This window comes from Poromitra crassiceps (genome assembly GCF_964638095.1).
Source record: "Poromitra crassiceps genome assembly, chromosome: 13".
In the NCBI taxonomy this organism is placed as follows: domain Eukaryota; kingdom Metazoa; phylum Chordata; class Actinopteri; order Beryciformes; family Melamphaidae; genus Poromitra; species Poromitra crassiceps.
In genome coordinates this window covers 45,256,411-45,277,697 of record NC_139644.1, presented here as the reverse complement: position 1 = coordinate 45,277,697, position 21,287 = coordinate 45,256,411, and the positions used below count along the sequence as shown (strand labels likewise).

General features: G+C 43.9%; 1 protein-coding gene across 1 annotated transcript in view; it reads right to left on the bottom strand.

Moving 5' to 3' along the window:
* The window catches only part of LOC310788586 (uncharacterized protein), a gene marked incomplete at both ends in the record, with an annotated part of 65,163 nt that extends 46,241 nt beyond the window's left edge, over positions 1–18,922 (bottom strand). Inside the window, 6 exons of the mRNA XM_083650117.1 lie at positions 2,455–2,638; positions 4,622–4,750; positions 6,199–6,292; positions 6,765–6,909; positions 18,296–18,432; positions 18,737–18,922. Of these exons, the coding sequence (XP_083506243.1) occupies positions 2,455–2,638; positions 4,622–4,750; positions 6,199–6,292; positions 6,765–6,909; positions 18,296–18,432; positions 18,737–18,922 (875 nt within the window). The remainder of the gene's footprint in view (positions 1–2,454; positions 2,639–4,621; positions 4,751–6,198; positions 6,293–6,764; positions 6,910–18,295; positions 18,433–18,736) is intronic.
* Between the last annotated feature and the right edge of the window lie 2,365 nt (positions 18,923–21,287).

Genomic DNA, 21,287 nt, shown 5'->3' with positions numbered 1-21,287 from the left:
GATGGATCAGCCCTTCTTTGGACATCCACTGGCTAGCTGATAGCACCATAGCCGATTTCATCAAAAATGATAAGACACGGCTGAATTCATACCTATCAGACAGTGATGTGTGCCTCATCTTCGGCAGCTACTCTGATTACAGTACTGTATCAAGTCCATCACCCGAGATGTCACAGAGACAGGGATCAGCTAGAAACACCCATCTCTTAGCTCTTATGTGAGGAACTGACCCAGGAAGGATCAGCTTTTCCATCTACAGAGGACAAGCAAACACAGTTGGTGGTGACAGGGGAGGAGCCATGTGACAGGGGAGGAGCCATGCCCCATTGAGATCAGGTTGGAAGAAAGAAGGAGCCAATATGATCTAGGAAATCAACAGGAAGAAACTGACACATCATTGTCCAAAAGGCCCTGAGGTGTGCTGGAGAAGCCCATCAAATATCAGTGGTTTCTGATGACACAGATGTGTTCATCTTACTCCTTCACCATTACCATCAGGAAGGACTGGATGTCCCACACATCATGGAATCGCCCCACAAGGAAAGGGCAATAGTGGACATCAAGTCAACACTGGCCAAGCATTCACAAATTGTGAAGAACCTTTTACCAGCCCATGCCATATTGGGATGTGACACTGTAGCGTCTTACTATGGGTTGGGAAAAGGCTCTGGCATCAAAGTCCTCAAAACTGTACAAACTATCTGCCATTAGCAATGTGGGTGCACCGTTCCAGCAGGTCTCCGACCAAGCCACTGCCTTCATCTCAGCCTGTTCTGGTATAAATGAGAGCACAGACATGTCACACACAAGGCTACTTGTCTGGGAGGAAAAGAAAGGGAAAGGACACATGTCTGCTCCAAACTTAGCTTCTCTACCGCCAGCGAATGAAGCATTCATTGAGAATGTTAAGAGGGCCCACTTTCAAGCAATATTGAAATATCAATGTAAATCTGCCACTAGCATTGAACACAGGAATTTTGATGGAAAAAAAGACACATGCAACAGGTCACTGAGCCCAACCACTCTACCGGAAGATTGCAAACTTGTCCCAGACTACATTTTGGAGATGATTTTAACTCCAATAAGTGCAACTGTGGAGTGCCTGGTTTGCCATGCACAATGTTCTGTGCATGTTTCAGAGTAGGATGCTCAAGATCCAAATAGGCTTAACTACCATCAGCAGCAAAATGTGCCCTTCACACCTCCCAATGTGTATCATCTACTCTGAATCTCTACATGCCAATGAGCAAAGGCTCAATGGATGTTCTCATCCAGCACAACCCCTATAGTCATAAACAGTTGGTTTTGCTGGCACAGCCTAAAAGGGTTAATATTATTGAATGTGGAATGAGATACATTGTACATGACCTCCTTTATGAATAGACATTGGAGAAAACAAATTGGATGCATTTGATTTGAGTATTTTGCATGAAATCCCATAAATCCCTAATTTTCTGGAATTTTGGCAATTAAGGGGTTAATATCTGAAAATGCTCAAGGGTACTCACCGGGCACCCTCCTGTATTTTGAATAGATACCCCCAAACTACAAGAATCAGCAGAGAAAAAAACTTTATCCGACGAAGCGAGGTTCAACCCCACGGCTCCCGGACTAAAGAGTTGAGCTCAGAGAGAAGATCAAGAAAGGAGTTGAAGATGAGTGGCAGGCTGAGTGGGAAATGGGGACCAAGGGGAGGCACTATTTTTCTCTGCAGCCTCAGGTCAAAATCAACTTGGCCGGCTATGGGTCTAGGAGCGATAGGGTCAAGATATGTAGATTGAGGCTTGGCCATTGTGGATTGAATAGTACCTTAATCATTGTGGGAAAACATCCAGATGGGCGGTGTGAGTGTGGAGAGCCTGAAACTGTGAAGCATGTTTTCCTAGAATGTAGAAGGTATAGGAAAGAAAGGGAAAACTTTTATAAGAGGTTAACAGTATTAGGAGTTTCTTCTTTCTCTCTAAAATCTTTCTTTGGCCTGAAGAATAAGAACCACCAGCTGATCACAGAGGCAGTGCTGAAATTTCTGCATGAATCAGAGTTGTACCAGAGGATATAATGTTTATTTATTTTTATTTTTATGCGTATTTAATTTTTTCTCAATTGTGGGCATAGTTGAAGTATAGAACCTGAGGAGGGCAGTAATACGCCATGTAGCGTTTACACTGCCGGAAATAAGAAAGAAGAAGAACCATTGACTCAGACCTGCCGAAAGTCTCCTAAGTGGGCGTGTCCGTGGAAAACCATGGGCAAAACCCACGTGACAAAATGACAGGAAGTGAGTTGAAGTTGGGCCGTCTTGCTTCAATCCCATCGTCTTTGGTTGGGCACAATGTGCCTTTTCAATCAGGTCATTTGTGTTTCATCATAATAGTAATTTCAGATCACCTTCTCTGGCACACACACACACACACACACACACACAATGGATATTTTTGCGCCTGAACATTGTACCTCAGGAAGTCATTGTCCCCGGTGGCACCCCGGATGTCCTCCAGCAGATGCAGGCTGGCGGTGGTGGCTGCATTGATGGCAGCTATGTGGAAGGCCTGGTTTGGTTGACTCTTATCTTTGTTGATGCCACCGCGAGGGACTACCGTGCTGGTCAGGTCAGATGCTCCTCCATGGCTACATTTACCTGGCACAGTGCAGGGAGGTTAGAGAGACAGGGCTCAATGTACTTTTCTGGGATAGACTGATTTGTTTGGCACAATTATATCATGTGTTTGTCTTGTACTCCAGGGAAAGTAAAACACGTTTTTACATTCGTTTTTTCCCCTTAATTCCACCACATTTTATCCCCAATTGTATTTGGCCAATCCCCCTGCTGTCCCGGCCTTTGCTCCACCCCCTTTGCCGATCTGGGGAGAGTTGTAAATTAGCACATGCGCCCTCTGATACATGTGCAGTTGCCATCCGGTTCTTTTCACCTGACAGCGGGGAGTTTCACTGGCAGGACGTAGTGGCTGGGAGGATCACACTATTCTGAACAGGTGCCCCGACGATACCGGAAGTAAAGTTTTGTGGGCATTCCCACAGACCGACTGTATCTATGAAACAATTTTCCAATGGTCTCTACAGGAGCAACAGATAACAGAGAATGGACAATTGTCAGGATTTACCATGGCCAGGAAGCTACACAACCCGAGGGTCACTGTGAGGCCATTTACACCTGGCATTAACATGCGTTTTCTGCCATCAGATTGCAATCCGATTGTATTTTATCACTTGAAAGTACAGGTGTAAACACCCCCAAAACGCATTGAAGAAGGATTGCAATCTGATCGGCCAAACCACCTCCGGAGGTGGTCAGGGACGCATTATGACAACATTTAACACAAGTGTAAATGCAATGCGTCCTCTCAAAACGCATTCAGCAACATACGGAAATACATAATCTTCGGAAGTCGGTGACGGCGCGCACACCTGTCCTGAACGCAATTCCCTGGCAGCACCGCACCGGTGTGTGCCCTCATCTCGGAGGTTTTGCCACGGCTGTAACCACCTGTGTTGCGTTCAGGTAACATCCTAAATTACACTATTATACAATTGAGAGCATAATTTCTCTTTTATATCAACACTTCTCCTTTGGAAAAGGAGTGGAAAATGAAAGGAAAATGAGGGAGAAAGGGTTCGAACCCTTTCCCCCTCATTTTCCTTTCATATAAAATATAAATTATGCTCTCAATTGTATAACATTGTAATTTAGGATGTTACCTGAACGCAACACAGGTGGTTACAGCCAATGACATGCACGGAAAACGTATGTAGGCTATGTGTGTGTGTCACGGACCCAGTGTCTCCCAGCTCCATGGGAGAAGAACCTACAGAGAAAACTGCTATATCGACACGTCTGAAAAACTACCTCATGAGAGCGCAAAAGCTTTTTGCAATATTTGGGAGGTTTTTCGAAATTTACGTGTTTGCATTACCCGATTTTTATTGCGATATTTAGTAATGGAAACACGGCTTACAGACAGGCCAAGGACAAGAACAAGAAAAGTGGCAGGGGCAGAGCAACGTGTCCTTTTTATAAAGAAATAGATGCAGTGCTGCGTGATCGGCCATCGTTTTGTCCAGGTGAAGGGGACATTCACTGTGCATTTGAGCTTAACAATAACCTCTATTTCCCTGTGCATGTATGCAAACATGCATGCACACGTTCAGGGAGCGCGCGCGTGATGACGTTCGAGCTGGAGAGCAATCGGATTGCAATCTGTTCACCCAAAACGCATGTTAGTGCCAGGTGTAAATGGAATCAGGCTGAAGTGATAAAATACAATCTGATTGCAATCTGATGGCAGAAAACGCATGTTAATGCCAGGTGTAAATGGCCTCTGTGAATGTCAGATGAGAGTGATATGATCCGTTTTATTTTATGGTTCAGTGTAACTGGATTACCACCAGGGCATAAGGCACACCACCGGCCCACAAACCTGCTTGTCCCTTGGTCCCCTTGTGTGATAATCCATGCATGCTCATTGTGATTGTGGAGGAATGTGTTTTCAGAATTCCGTATCCTATAGTGTTATGTACAGTATTGCTACCTTTAGGTTTGGCATTGGAGAAGCTTCCCTTGTAGCCTGAAATTAGTTTATATTGTTATGTACAGTATTGATACCTTTAGGTTTGGCATTGGAGAAGATTCCCATGTAGCCTGAAGTGAGTTTCTTCTCCCTCAGAATGTTGGGAAGGATCGGGTTGGGGCATGTCCCACTGGCACAGTCACTGCAGGTGGCAGTATCAATATCTACAACAAAGATATTGATACTGAGACAAACCAGTTTCAGATCATCATGTTTTCTGTTCAGCAGAACCATTTTATAGCCTTCAGAAAGCCACACAGGTCTCCTATCATCATCATCATCATCATCATCATCATCATCATCATCATAACTAAAAGGGAGCAAGTGGGCTCTGTGATTTTTGTCCCGGAAGTGATGTCACTCAATGGGAAGTGATCAGTCACTTGAGCAATTGTGCATTGTGACATCACTGATTATGTCAGGCATTGTGACATCATCAGTGATGTCATAAGAGCAATAATGTCATCAGTGATGCAAAGTTGTTACATCATCATTGATGCAGGAGAGCCCGCACAGCGGTCGAGCTGCAGGGTGGGCGAGGCCGCGGACGAGCTGCGTATGCAAGCTGCAGGGCCAGCTTGGCGAACTGCAGGGCGGGCGAGGCCGCGCAGCGAGCCTAGGAATTTAGTGTGCGTAGTGCGCGAGATGCCTATAAAGAGAAAAACACACATGTGCACACACTCTGCTCTTTGATCCTCAGATATGCTCCATAGGTGGAGTTTTACCCCACCCATAATAATGGGTACATAATAATTATCTACTTTGTTGCAACAATTTGACACAAACCCCCACACCCATTGATATGCTCTTTAGATAGCCTGTCAAACAAACACCAAGTAAAAGCTTCTCTTCAAGCTTATTCTTATATTATTCACCTTATTCTTTGCCCATACAAGGACGCTTCTGCATGACGTCATTTCGTAATCGTCTTTCCGGTTTTAAACACGGAAGTAGAGTACGCCTACCGCAGTCATTTAGACTTGCCAAAAAGCTGTTTTCAAGCTAAAAAAAACCCCCAAACTGTTTTAAAGTTTTAATATTTGTCGGGTGAGAACGTAACATATATGTGACCAGTTTATCAGAATAACGCCTATTGGAAATCCTTAACGAGCAGCGAGGACCGGGAGCGCTGATGTGCTGACACCGGTCGGACTAGCTACAGTATCTGTCAAACCCTACTGTTACTGGCAGTGAGAAAACACTGTCGACGTTCTTTTGTAACTAACGTTAAATGCCGACCGGGTACAGCCATCGGCTCCTCGCAGCAGTAACGTTATGAACATGTAACTGAAGTTGGCCGCAGTGTAGCTTAATTCTGAATGTTGCCAAACTTCATTCATACTGACGTTTTATTTTGAAAATGGCCGCCAACTAGCGCTGAACCGGAAGAACAAATACGTTGCCTTGAACGCGGAAGAGAGAAAAAGTGGGCGTGGTGAATAAGGTGAATAGGGCAACAAGGCAAACATGAGATAGAAACAGCCGATACATAGACCACTCTCTCTCTCACTCACTCACTCACACACACATGCACGCACCCATACACACACACACACACATACACACACACACACACACACACACACACACACACACACACACACACACACACCTGCCAAGTTTTCCAGAGGAAGGTCTGGGCGTATGAGGTTGATGTATGGCTCTGTGTTTCCCAGCTCCACCCAGTTACTGTGGCTGTAGAAGTCCTGATACACACACATACAAAGAGTTTTTCATTTCTCACTTGGTAACCTTTAAGGCAGCTGGATTCGCGCGAGATCACAATCACATCACAAATCCATCTTTCCACACTTGACGTTTGAATCCGAACAGAGACAGCTACAGCGGGTTTAGATGTGACGACAGTGAGAAGCGAGCCCAATGCCCATGATAGACAAGATGGACCGATGGCTCATCCAATCACCTGCCAAGTAGCTTTTTGACAAGTGCCTACCCCTTTCAAAGGTTTGCCGAGCGCGTCCACAGATAGTTCTGTGAAAACAACCCATTTGGCAGTGTCGGGTTATAATTTATACACCCGGAAAAGTGAATCTAGAACATTTTCTGCCTTGTCCTTCCCATTCCTCTCAGGCACGTCCCTGTCACAACCAATCCCCCCATTATTTTTTTTATCTTTGTTTCTTATTCTATTTCTTCACCCACATCTGCCCGTCTCACCTGTAGGGTATGCAGGACTCTGCCCAGTGTTTCCCTAGCGGCCTGGAAGTTCTCATTGCGAACGTTAGCCTTGATGCTGACCACACCGTTTGTGATCAGGTGCCGCCCCTCCAGGAAGGCCTCAGAGTTGAAGTGGTGTTTAGCACTGAAATAAATTATGCCGTTTATTTCGACAGTTGATTCATTGGTCTATGGTCAATCACACACACACACACACACACACACACACACACACACACACACACACACACACACACACACACACACACACAAAGAGGCATTGTGACCATTGAGATATAATATGAATGGAGAGAGCGTTCCTATCTCTTCCCTGTATGTTTTATTGAAGCCAAAATCCGGTCAGATCACTGAACCAGAGTCTGCGCAGTAGCGCCCTTGATTGAGAACCTGTGAGAGCTCCACGCCCCTCTGAACTTTCTTATGTAGAGCTGCTGTTTCTAGAATGCGCACAGTGCGTTGTGTATTTATACACATTCTAGCTCTGTAAATATAACACTTTAAGTAATATTTTTTGTCTCGCCAAAAGTAACCAGGAAGAGTCCCACTATGAGATCAGTTTATCAAAATGACGCCTGTACGAAAATCTGATTTTGGTTGTCGGAGATTTCAGACCTCCGGGCTGCTGCTGACTGCTCTCAGCCCGGGCCGCTGGGGGGATTGCTGTGTTGACTAAGCTAAGAGGAGCCAGGGCTGCTTGGCTCTCACTCAGCCTCTCACCGGGGGAAATTATCGGATGAACAGCTCTGTGTTGATTAGCCTAATGTTTCCGTGGCATTTTGATTAACTTTATGATTACATTTCTTTTGGCGCAAATGTTGGTTTAACAAATTTAACCATGAGGCTACGTTGTTGTACCCCCCCGGTACAGTGTGGGCAGCCCAACCTAACGTTAGCCCAGTGAGTGCGTGAGCCAGGCTGCCTGGTCTATTGCCTGGTATATCGTTACTAAGAGAGGAGCTTGTGAAGAACGAACATCCCCACAGTCAAAGCATTTCCCCCAGATATGCATATAAAAACGTTTGTTGCTTTAATAGCCTACAAAAAATAAAACGTCTGTTTGTATGTCATGCTAACCCGTTAGCGATGAGCTAATGGTGCTTGTGTACTACTAGGCCTCGTCCCATCTTATACCCGGGACCAGGCACGTGCACACATAGACATGAAAGGGGGCTTGAGCCCCTGCCTTTTTTTCCAGTCTGTAAAAAGTGCCCTTTTTTTTTTTTTTTTTTTTTTTTTATTATTATAATACATTTTTCATTTTCATTCCAACAACACATGAACAAAACAAACAGCTCAGACACATGAAAAAATAAAATAAAAAGTGGCCTTTCCTGACCATGAATGCATTTCTAATGATGCTTTGTATGGAAATTGCCCTTTCCATGCCATCACTGAAGGCAGCATTCAAAGAGAAATGCCTTTTCCGAGCTCTCTTGGCCTTGAATGCACCATTTGTAATAGGCCTCTGCATGGAGCAGTGTTTTTCTAAACCGCCCCTGAAGGCACCAACCCAAAAACGCACGTGGCCCATCCCCACCCACTCCAGCAGTGAGCACTCCACTCAGCCAGAGCAACCATGCAGACGGACAGCAGCAGCACAGGCGCACACAGTCTGACAGATATATCAGTCAGTCAACGTGAATCAGGTATGTATGTTTGTCAAAGTCTCATCTTAAAATGAGATATTCCTCTAAATCTGGTTAAAATCGGAATATTTAAAATGAGTTATACCCCTAAATTGGCCTTCAAATTGCCTCAAATTTCCCTGTAGTGCCCTTTTATGAATTTGCGCCCCTGCCCCTCTAATGTTCTCTGCACGGCCCTGCCCGGGACGGGAGTCAACGTTATGAAACACATTTCCTGTCAGTTGGACAACCTGGTCAGTTCTGAAAACATGTGTCTATTATTGTGTTATTCCAGCTATCGTTATCGGTTGTTAAGTTATAGTAATATGAAAAACAGCTGACTAGCGCAAGCAATGCTAGCCTGCATGTTAAAACCATTGTGTAGCCTACCTATAAAGTAGCTGGAGTAACTCATAAAACACATATTTTCTGAACTTACTTCAGTCCCCAACCAACGTTAATTCCTCGCGCACAAAACATTTGTTTTCATTCCTCAAAACAATGTTCTTTTTATTGGGGTCCATTGATGTCTGGTAGCCAGCACAGCCAACCATGAGCCACCCGACTTCCAGGGAGCGTTAGATAACATGAAGCCGTGTGTGTTGTCTACAGTGTTGGGCAAGTTACTTTTAATTAGTAACTTAGTTACAGTTACTAGTTACTGCTCTGAAAAGTAACTCAGTTACTTTAAGTTACTCGTTACTTTCCAGGTAACTTAGTTACTATGAAAAGTAACTTTTGAGTTACTTTTTTTTTTAACTCTCAATTCTCTTATTAATGCACACACATTATTTTGGGGTTGCTGTAGCACAGTGTGGGACAAGACAACATTGAGGCATATTTATTATTGCCTTCAAAAAGTAGCCAGTACACTTTTGGCACTGTATAATTAACAACTGTATCAGTAGTCTATAATATCCTGGCTGAACAACATAAACAGTGTGGTTACCGTTTGTAAAAGCGGAGTGACAGTGAGCAGCAGAGCCCAGCGCTGCCTGCAGATAGGGAGAGAGCAGAGCCTCAAAGCAGCCGCTCGTCGCGGCTGCCTTTAATAGCAGTTCATCTCCAAAAGGCAGCAGACTTGCAGGCATTTTTTCCCCATTTCATGACCAAACAACGTGAAACACACCGTGAACACCCTCCAACGCGAGGGGAATCTGTGAGTGAGAGACGAGTGCTGTGCTTGCCTGGGTGCAGCAGGGCACTGGTGACAGACAGCCTGAGAGAAGCGAGGAGGAGAGGGCTCCATGCTGCTGACTCGCCGAGCGGTGTGAAGTGAACACCGCTACCGTACACAACACAGCTCGCGCAAAATGACCCGTTTCACTATCAGAATTTGGTCCAGTAACATTAGAAAGTATAGAAGTGCCGCACGATTAGCCTACTTCCTCATCAGACCGCCGTCAGACTCGCATTTTCCTCTCTACCCTCGCTGCTGTAGGTCCCGCACAGAATCGTGGAGTAACGAGTAACGAGCCTGTTTAAACCGCAATAATTGTAAGTACGTTACGTTACTGATGAAGTAATTCGTTACAGTACTCGTTACCGCAAAAAGTAACTTAGTTACTGTAACGCGTTACTTAATAACGCCCAACACTGGTTGTCTATGACGATAGATCTATAATGTGCAGAGCCTGTCCAGCCAATGACGGCTTGAGACTGGCTGCCACAGCTGTCAATCATCCATTTTTATCCCTTTTTATATGTCAAATAACTACTTAAAAACAAACTGATCAGAAAAATGACCACTTGCACAGGCATTAGCATGATCTAAAATGATATCATCTAAAATGATACAAACCACCTTTGGAAAAAAATGATCTATTTCGGTTTAGATTTTCCCATCCACTAACATGGGGAGGCAGGCCTTGTGACCTAATACTGGATTCAGCCGTCAGGGCGGCGATCTAACATGTACATTCACTAAACGGGAGCTGAAATGGCGTCCATCTTTATATAGGTCGATGATTGTGACAAGACTGAGCAGTTTGCGGGTTTGAGGCTACCCAACCTGAAAAGCAAAGTTGGGGAAGTACATTCCTGTAGACGGGGGAAGAGGGGGGACTCTCTGAATGGTTTCAAAAACCTTTAAAAAAAAATCTTGTTGAGTAAGCTAGAGGAATATGCTGAAATGATTTTCGAACTTATGTTGGTTCAATCATATCTCCTGTTCTTTTTATTTTTGACTTCTGTTTTGTTTATGTTATATGTTATTGTTTGTCCTGTTTTTATAAGACCAGGGACCATGTTGGAAATAAGCAAACACACATTGATGCTCGGGATTACACTTTGACACAACTTTGAATTTTATGTTTTGATTAGTACAGTGTCTTTTTAGATCAGTTGATGTCTGCGCAATAGGCCAGCTGCATTTCAATCAGGAGAGACTAGAGACCAAAGAATGAATAAAGTGATATTTATTACAATAAAGTGAATGATGCATTACAGAAAGAATGATGAGAATAAAGTATTGTTATTAGTCTTTGGCGGTTAGACACCGCAGGGAGATCTTGAGAGAGCTGCACCAGCCCAGATCAGCATCCAGATATATCCCCCTGCAGTGTCTAGATACTGGTGGTGCTGGTGATCTCCTTCTGAGACTCATCATGATGACTCTTCCGACTGAAGAGTCGGATAGGTCTGCGATGCCCGGGAGGAGAAGGGGAGGAGGAGGGTGCGAGCCTGACAGCAGCGGTGTTTGAGAGGCTGAATGAGACAGAAACAAGCATATTTAAGGAACCCGCCTCCAAGCAATTGGCTTACGACAGGGTTGAGAAGCAATGTGATAGGCTTACACTGGAGGTGTGTGGGGTGAGAGGTGATGAGAGCAGTGATGTGACACTATGCTATTGGTTAACAGAGACTGGGCGGCAACCAGCTGATTGTTCATTGAAACCCGGAAATTGACAGCTTATTATGATCTTGTGAGTAGATTGAAGAGTGGAGATATAAAGTGAATTAAGGAAGTGTAAATGGATATTATAGTCTTCCTGGCTTGAACTTACGTTAAGAACTACATTTCAATCAGGAAAGACTAGAGACCAAAGAATGAATAAAGTGATATTTATTACAATAAAGTGAATGATGCATTACAGAAAGAATGATGAGAATAAAGTATTGTTATTAGTCTTTGGTGGTTAGACACCGCAGGGAGATCTTGAGAGAGCTGCACCAGCCCAGATCAGCATCCAGATATATCCCCAAAAGAGGTGCAGCTCGGATCAGCATCCAGATATATCCCCAAAAGATAGGTGCAAGCCCAGAAAACACAGCACTATGAATTTCCCAAATGAAAATGCACTTACCAGTAAGAGACGAACAGGCAGTAATATCTTACCAGGAAGGCGTGATCACTGAGGGATTAAACATAATTAAGCATGGCAGAACATATGTAATTGATTAGAGGCAGCTGAATTCCATGAATGAAAACAAGAGCACCCTGAAATTAGCATTAGGAGCTTAACCAGTAATGCTAGTCGGTCAGAACTGACCTGCATGATTAAAGTCAGCAATGACCCAGGTCAGTAACCACTTGCATGATGCTCATAGCCAGTAATGGCTTAAAAGTCAGCAAAGCCCTGCACTAGTATGGCCAGCACTGGCTTAAAGGGCTGCAGTGGATAAAGTCAGCAAGGACTTACATAATTAAGGTCAGCTATGACAAGCATGCATGAACATGTCAGCCTTGACATGGGGTCAGCACTGACCAGCATAATAGAGCTTTTTCAGCTGTGGATGAAAGTCAGCATTGACATGCACTGATAACATTACAGCTATGTGGCTATGAACTTAGGATGAAAGGACAGCAAGACCTGCAGTTAGCATGGTGATTATCACAGCCAAATAAATATCCCCAAAATTTGTTACTATAAAAATTGACAGCAGCAGCTTTTTTATTTTTTATTAATCATTAGTATCTATATTTATTATTTAAATAAAGGAATTGCATAGCGGAAGAAGCTGACACAGACTAGATTATATATAGACCACCAACCACCAGTCATATGCAATGCTTACCGAAGCTTTTAAGGCTTTAGAGATCTTTGAGCATTGATGATAGCCATTGCATCAGGACGCACGTAGGAGGCATATGCAGAAGATGACCAACGGCCCATCTGTTGAAGGGATGCTGTTGAAATGCCCTGTAAGGCAGCAGACGTTGCTGCACCGATCCGAAACGAATTGCCCTGAGTATTGCTTTGGGGGTATGTTACATCTAAGGAGAATCTGCTGTAAATGATGGCTAAACCAGTATTTGGACATGGGATTGTTATCTGGGGTTAAAAACAGAGGGACGTGAGGGTCGGAAAAAGGCCTAAACTTCAGAAATTTGCACATGGATTTAAAAGGACAAAATCGGGAATCTATGCGACCAATAATTATGGCACAAGCGCCACCCGTTTTGGAATGCTTCAGTGTGAGACTGAAGAAGCCTGGATGAAAAGTTATGTCTGACATAGCAGCATCTTTGGTTAGATCAAATTTGTTTGAAGAAGTGGTGAATTCACCGACCATTAAAAACCCATAAAAAGCTAAAAGGAAGGAACACTCCAAAAGAGCGTCGACATAGGGAGAGATATAACCATCTCTCAGAACCCATAACATTTTATGCAAAATGGATAGAGTAATAGGGAGCCTATTATCACTATATGGCGGGGGAACTTTTTGCAATACCTTTAAAAATCAATTTAATAGTGGGATTGGCAAACAGGCTAGGAAAAGATGGATCAATACATTTAACATTAAACTGGATGCCAGCCTCCCTTTGCTGGACCTCCCCTATTTCAGGACCCTGGTTACGGCCCTGGTTGTGCCAGCACATATTCTTGCAAGATCACCTCTCTAAAATGTCCGACTATAGTCAGACTTGGTTATACATATCCAGCATCAATAGAACATTAAATATATCCGATTTATTTTACCTATGATAATTCGGGACCACACATGAAAAAATACAGTCGGGAGAGAGGAGAGGCGCTTGTGACTCGGCTCAGGTTCAGCGTGGAATAGGCGTGCGGTGTGATCGCAAAAGCGTGTAATAGGTTCACGCCCAGCTCAAGGTCTGCAGGCATAGGCGTGGGTTGAGGCAAGGCAAGGCGTAGGTTCTCTGTGTGAACTAAACGTAAAACCTGGCTGATTCCAGATAAGCCTCCAAAGAATGTGATCTCAGTACAGGGCTAATGCCTCTAGAGGGGGTACTGCTACAGGCATTGGGCTGGCTTCTGGGCAGCGAGTCCTGAACACCTGGAAATTAAACCGGGATAGAGAATCAGCAATAGAATTTTCATGACCAGGCACATGACTAGCAGAAATGATGAAATTGTGTTTGACAGACAACCACGTGATGCAGCGCATGAACGGCATAATTTGGGAACATGATGAGCGGCCTTTATTAATTATGCTTACGACCGCTTCATTGTCGCACTGTAGAGAAATGCGTTTGCGACACCACAACTTTCCCCACACATGACACGCTACAGCTACAGGATAAATCTCAAACAGGGCAGAAGATTGGGTGACTTGGGGAAAATCAACAGGCCATTTGCAGGAAAACCACTGCTCTTGAAAATACCCTCCAAAACCCGCAGAGGGCGCAGCGTCTGTAAAAAACATTAGAGAGTCAGAGGAATAAATCAAGTCGTCATAGAAAAACGTCACGCCATTCCAATGCTCCAACAGGCGAGACCAAAAGCGCAGGTCGGAGCGACAACCTTCGTCCAAAACAATATCGTCATGCAAATTATGCACAGACGAAGCCAAGGCCAGCAATCTAGAAATGAACGAGTGCCCCTGGGGAATAACACGAATAGCAAAATTTAAATGGCCTAGGAGCGAGAGCATTTGCTGCTTGGTTATGGACTGGGCAGCTGTGAAAGATTGAATAATTTCACGAATACGCACAAGTTTCTCCTCTGGAAGAGAGGCTTTCATTTCCACTGAATCCAGAGTAATGCCCAGAAACTCGAGGCGAGTGGCTGGACCAATGGTCTTTTCGGCAGAGAGAGGAACGCCCAGATAGTTGAACAGGTGTTTCAACTTGTCTAATGAAGAGCCAGTGTTATCGTACGGAGGGTCTATTAACAAAAAATCATCAAGCAAGTGGAGCAGGGAGGGAACACGGACCCTGTTTAGAAGGATCCAGCAAAGAGCTTCGGAGATCTGATTGAATATAAATGGCCTACTTCTACAGCCGAATGTGAGGCGCGTGGCAAAATACAGATTGGACTCCCACTTTACACCGAAATAATGCCACTGTGAGCAGGGCCGATTTTACACTTCATGGGCCCCTGGGCTATTCATCTCTGCAGGGCCCCCCCCCCCTCAAGCGGAAGGGGGGGCTTCGGCGGCGCCCAACGGGCGCCGTCGAAAAAAAAATTTAGTGTTTTTTTTTAACCTTTTTTAGCCGTATTTAAAGGAATATCTCATTTTAAATCAACATTAGGATTATACTGTTGTGATGTCATTATTCAGTACCTTTTCTAAGCCCTAGGCCCTAAGCACGATAAATTCGGGAGCCCTCTCATAGGGTTCCATGTCGTTGTTCCGACCTCTCGCTGTTCCGACCTCCCCTCTCCCAGCCCCCATGCCTAAACCTAACCTCCCCCAGACCCTAACCCAAAACCTAACCTCTCCCACCCCCACGCCTAAACCTAACCTCCCCCAGACCCTAACCCAAAACCTAACCTCTTCCACCCCCCACGCCTAAACCTAAGGTCGGCATTGCGAGTGGTCGGCATAGCGGGTGGGCACCCTCTTACAGTGGATGTTATTACTCTGCAAAAAAATTTGAATGGCGTCAGTAAAAAAAACATTTTTTGCGAAGACCCTGGACAGGGGGCCCAAAAAAACCCCATCAAGGGTCCCCCCAAAAAAAAAAAAAAAAAAAAAAATTTTTTTTTTTTTTTTTTTTTTTTTTTTTTGGGCCCCTTGATGTCCCGGGCCCGGGCTTCAGCCCGGGTAAGCCCGTTGGTAAAATCGGCCCTGACTGTGAGGGATGAATTGGCATAATCTTGAAGGCGTCTGTAATATCAGCTTTGGACAGCCATGCGCCTTGGCCAGCTAACTTAATTAGCTTGATGTCATTGTCAACAGTGGAGTAATGCAGAGAAAAAGGTTGAGGAGGAATTCAGCTATTTACACTTGGAATGGGCCCGGAGTGAGGAGCGGAGAGATCATACACCAGCCTTTATTTAAATAGCCTTTATCGAGCTCTTTTTGAAGAAGCTGAGAAACAATTGCTGGCTCTTTCAGCGCCGACTGAAGATTTTTACAAACGAATGAGGAGGCCAGTGATGAGACAACCCCTACCCGAAACCCTTGTGACAGACCGGTGAGCAAGTTATCAACAAAGACACAATCAGGATGGAACGACAGTTCGGATGCTAATGCTGGAATGTTTATTGGAGTTGATGGGATGTTTTTTCAATATCTCTTGAAACCACGACGATTCTGCAGGGGGCGGAACCGACGTGGACACGCATACCTCGGGTGAGCGTCTTTGCAATTGCTGCAAATATGGAGGAAAATGCAATTTGGGTAAGAACAAACATTTTCTTTGAAATTATTGCAGATGGGTTGGTTGTTATAGATTTGCACCTTGCGCCCGCGACTGTCAAATTTCTCTTGGTCAGATTCAGGGTTGAATTTGGGAGGAGGTGAAGCCACACACTCTTTAGGGCGGAAAGGCACGGTGGAGCACAAAGCAGCCGAGTGGCCCATGTTGCCACAGGTGAAACATGAGAGTGCTTGAGAGCCCCCCACCAGCATGATCAGAAGTTCTGTATCCAGGATAGACCAGTCCAAACGAGCGTTGGTTTGAGAAATGTAGAGTGCCGCTTTATTTGCAAAAGCTTTATGGTACTGGTAGAAAATGTTTTTGCCATATCTTAAATTAAGATCCGCGATCAGAGCCAAATATGTATCCAGCTCTTGCCTGCGCTCAGGTACACTGAACAAATGATATCTCTGAACAAGCCATATGCCACGACAAATTCTCCGATTGACATGTCCCTGACCAGGCTGGGATCGGCAGCTTTAAATATGGCAGTAAAGTTATCGCTTGATGACGATCACACTCAGGGGATGGCAAGATCAGGCTGATTAGATTAATATTTTTCCCCTGCAAGATTTTAGTCCGAAGGCGAGGAGAAATAACAGTACCAGAGGGGATATATGGCCTACCTAGCGATGACGGGGCTGCGACAGCTGAGGCCAGAGTGAACGGGGCTGCAGGGGCACTTGCAATAGGCATACATGCTGGGTTGAAAGGAATCACAGGAATCTGGGACGGCAAAAATTGAGCGACAGGAACAGAGGAAGAGGTTGATGCCTGCGCGTTTTCCAGCTGCAGGAGGCGAGCGTCCACTGACTGCATAGTATTAGACAGGGACTGTAAAGCGGCTGCGAAAGCGGCATTATCTGTCTGCACAGGGGGCACAAAGACAGGCTTCTTTTTAGCTTGCTGAGTGTGATTTGTTTTTTGCGAGTGTTTGCGGTGAGGTAGAGACTGGGCTGAAGGCTGGGTTGCAGGAGGCGGAGGCGGGATAGCAAAGCCGGGAGGCTCGGTGCGGGCAGGAGACTCAAATACTTCCGCCGCTACATCCTGAAGCTGACTGAGGTGTAACCCCGGAGCTGGTATAACGCCATGCTGATTTAGCAGATCCACGACCTCGGCCGCTGAATATCCCTGCCGGGCAGCAAGGCGGGCGCTACGGCGCTGGGAACCAGAACCCGCAGTGTCACCATCATACAGTTCATCCGAATCGGACATGGTGCTTAGACCCGTGAACCCGAAAAAAACAGCAACAAAATCACACAAATGTAGTTCGCCATACAACCTGATCAGCACAGTTTCTGAAGTAGCAAAAGCAAAGCAGCAAATGACAGCAGAGTGATCGTTTGACTGCGAGCCTGACAGCAGCGGTGTTTGAGAGGCTGAATTAGACAGAAACAAGCATATTTAAGGAACCCGCCTCCAAGCAATTGGCTTACGACAGGGTTGAGAAGCAATGTGATAGGCTTACACTGGAGGTGTGTGGGGTGAGAGGTGATGAGAGCAGTGATGTGACACTATGCTATTGGTTAACAGAGACTGGGCGGCAACCAGCTGATTGTTCATTGAAACCCGGAAATTGACAGCTTATTATGATCTTGTGAGTAGATTGAAGAGTGGAGATATAAAGTGAATTAAGGAAGTGTAAATGGATATTATAGTCTTCCTGGCTTGAACTTACGTTAAGAACTACATAACTAGCTGACCAAACTATTGTTGTTTTTCTATCCTATTTTGTTTCGGTTTTTACTATGTTTTTCTGTGATTTAACTGTATTGCAATGCATTTACTATTTCTTATAATTTTAATATGGTATTTTACTACTGCACTTTACTGTATTGCAATGCATTTACTATTTCTTATCATTTTAATATGGTATTTTACTACTGCACTTTACTGTATTGCAATGCATTTACTATTTCTTATCATTTGAATATGTTATTTTACTACTGCACTTTACTGTCTAAGTTTACAATTGCTTGTAACGTAATGTGTATTGTGTTTGGACCCCAGGAAGACTAGCGGTCGTTTCGGCGGCGGCTAATGGGGATATTTAAATAAATAAATAAATAAATAAGCGTTTGACCTTTTGCATGTATATCCCTTGGATGTTAGTGTTCTTTGTCCACAATAAAATCAATCAATCAATCAATCAATCAATCAATCAATCAATCAATCAATCAATCAGTGATGTCATGGTGCACACACACACACACACACACACACACACACACAGATGATGTGTATGTATATTTTAACCATCCATCGAGTCATAATTATGTTCTATGCTAGACTCTTGTTACTGTTCAGTTCTGTTGTCACCATTCTCCCACCTGTTGATAAAGTCTCTGTCAACCAGTCCATTCTCGGCGTAGATCTCTTGCAGCGCTGAGCGGAACTTGGCAGCCGACACCAATCCGGTTGCTGTGAAACCAAGACAAGCCTGGACCAGCTCCTCTGCAGAGTTACCCTGAGGAGATGACCAAAATGATAACATTCTCAGAGATCCTTTTTTGATTTGTTTGAGAAGAGGGTTTACTCTGAACAGATTCGAGAACTGAACTGAAGTGAACAAACTGATATCTAGCTTTTGTTGTCTATTGTTGAATCCACGATGGTTTTAACCAGGTTAGACACAGGTATGAATGAGTGTGTATCTGTGTGCATTTCTTGTTGTGTGTGTGTGTGTGTGTGTGTGTGTGTGTGTGTGTGTGTGTGTGTGTATTTGTTGTGTTTACATTTGTGCAGTGTACGGCTGTGTGCTTCCTGCCTACCGTGGGATTGAACTCATGACCAGAGGCTTCAGCCACCGCCCAACACGTCTCCTTCACTTTCTGTAATAGAGCCTCTCTTGTAATGCTGACATGAGACATGTCTGACATGCCCCCGTTGGGGGCAAAGGCCACGGTGGGGCCTGACAGAGCCAAGGCCAGCAGGGCGACCCCCAGCACTGGTGACATGATCAGTCTGGCCAGCAGGGCGACCCCCAGCACTGGTGACATGATCAGTCTGCAAAAAGTTGAGAGAAAGAAAGAAACAAGTATCTCAAGTATGAAGTGATTTTTAGGTATATCTCAGGCGGGGACGTATTTTCAGCAGGGGGTGCTGCTGCGGGCTTCCTTGGAAATGTGCGCTTGTGACAGCGTACGTCGTGCGCGTGCACGTAGCGGCACGGGATTAAAACTTGCGTGGAAAGAATATTACAGCACTATAATGGCTCTAAAGAAATCTTGGTCAGCAATGCATCTTTGCAACAACCACCATTTTTTATACACTGTAGCCTACAAAACCCCTCATTTGACATGATCTGACCATTACACCTAGGCAGTGTTGGGGGTAACTCATTACAAAAGTAACATATTACATGTAATATATTACTTTTAGCAGTAACTCAGTAATATAACTTATTACTTATAGGATTTCAGTAATATTATACCAGTTACTTTGTCAAGTAACTTAAGTTACAAATTGAGTGACAAAAAAAATAAAAAAAATAACATATTTAAATGAAGATACAATCATTTCCTAATCAAACTTTTTTTTTAATGCAAATAACCACTATAGATGACAATAATAAAGGAAGAGAATAACATTTAGAATTTTGGATTGTTTACACTGACTTCAAGAGGGCGGCAATGTCATTCTACTGCTGCTGGCGTTTTGGTGAAAGTAATGCAAAAGTAGTGTAATAAGTAATGAGTTACTCTACACAGACAGTAATATTGTAAAGTAACTTATTACTTTCAAATGAAAGTAACTAGTAATATGTAGTATATTACATTCTGAAAGTAACTGCACCTAGGCCACAGCAAATGCTGACATGCTCAGAATTTAATTGCCCAATATTTCTGAGTGATTCACTTTTGCGAGCTCCTCCTAGACCATTTGGCCAAATCACACAAAACTTTTTCTGGGTCATCTATGGACTACCCCGACCTAAAGTTATTAAAGGATTTTGGATATGTGAAACCGTTTTGAAATGATAAATCTTGAAACTTTTAATGAAACACACGCCAACACTAAATTGCCCACAACTCATTAACCGGTCAATTACAACTACTGCTGCTACTACTGCTACCACTTCCACTACTACCAACACTACTACTACTACTACTACTACTACTTCTGCTACTATTACTACTACTACTACTACTACTACTACTACTGTAAGTTGGAATGTAGCATTTTGGGTGGGGTTAAGACTTGACACCCACGTTTTTATAAAAACAAGTTTATGCCATAATAAGGTTACATCCGTGCCTTGTCATTGCTGTGGAAGGATGGTGTAGGGGTAGAGTAGCAGACACCAAAGCTGGAGGTCCTGGGTTCAAACCATGGCCAGGTAACTGTTTTATTTTTTGAAAATGTAGAATAAAGGTTAATCTGGATATAATTATGTATAACGCTGCTGAATACACACTGTGTACATAGCAGAATAACTGAATATGCCTATTCATGGTAACGTCATATTTCGACGTCATCTTGACATTCCTTTGTAGATGTCTAAATGATCCCCAAATAGGCTGTGATTTGGCCTAGTCCTGGACGTCACTGAAAGATGATATCAGAACATCATCATGATGTAATTGTGTTTGCTGGGAGCCTTCTTTCAGATATATGAGAGGAAAAACATTCCAATACATTATTGTGTCTTCAGATGTGAAAGGTCCAAAAAGAGAATTCAATCTGAATTATCCTTGTCACTCATGTGTCCATTGTAACAGCACAACCCACACCAATTAGTTCAAACACCTCCATTCAGGGCAGACTTTTAATGTAAAGTGGTGCATTATGTGTGTAATACAGAAATGTCCTTGATGGTAAATGGACTGCATGACAAGCTGCCATGCAGGGTGCTGGCTATAGTCACCAAAAGCAATTTCAGGGATAAAACCATCAACCTTCTGTAGTGGACGCCACTACGCCCTATGGTTTGATGTGTGTGTGGGAAAGACTCAATGACAACTGAAAATTCTGATTTCAGAACACAAAATCTCCATCATGAGACAAGAACTAACCTCTCCTGTTGCAAAACACGTTCTTGAACACAGCCACGCAATCTCCAGCTAACATTTCCAAGATATTGAAAAAGTTCATGAGACACCGCAAAATAAGGAGGCAACATGTTGAGTTTTAATTATTGTTACTGACTTACCTGTCTGAAGTTGAAAATTGTTAATTCCACATGGGGTTTGAACTTTGAGCCACAATAGTCTTTAGTTAGCATAAGTCATGAGCTTTACCAAGTGAGCTATCCAGACAGTTGTATTTAACTTTGTAGACCATATTATATGTATCTGCAGAGCCAGAGAAGTACTTGTAGTA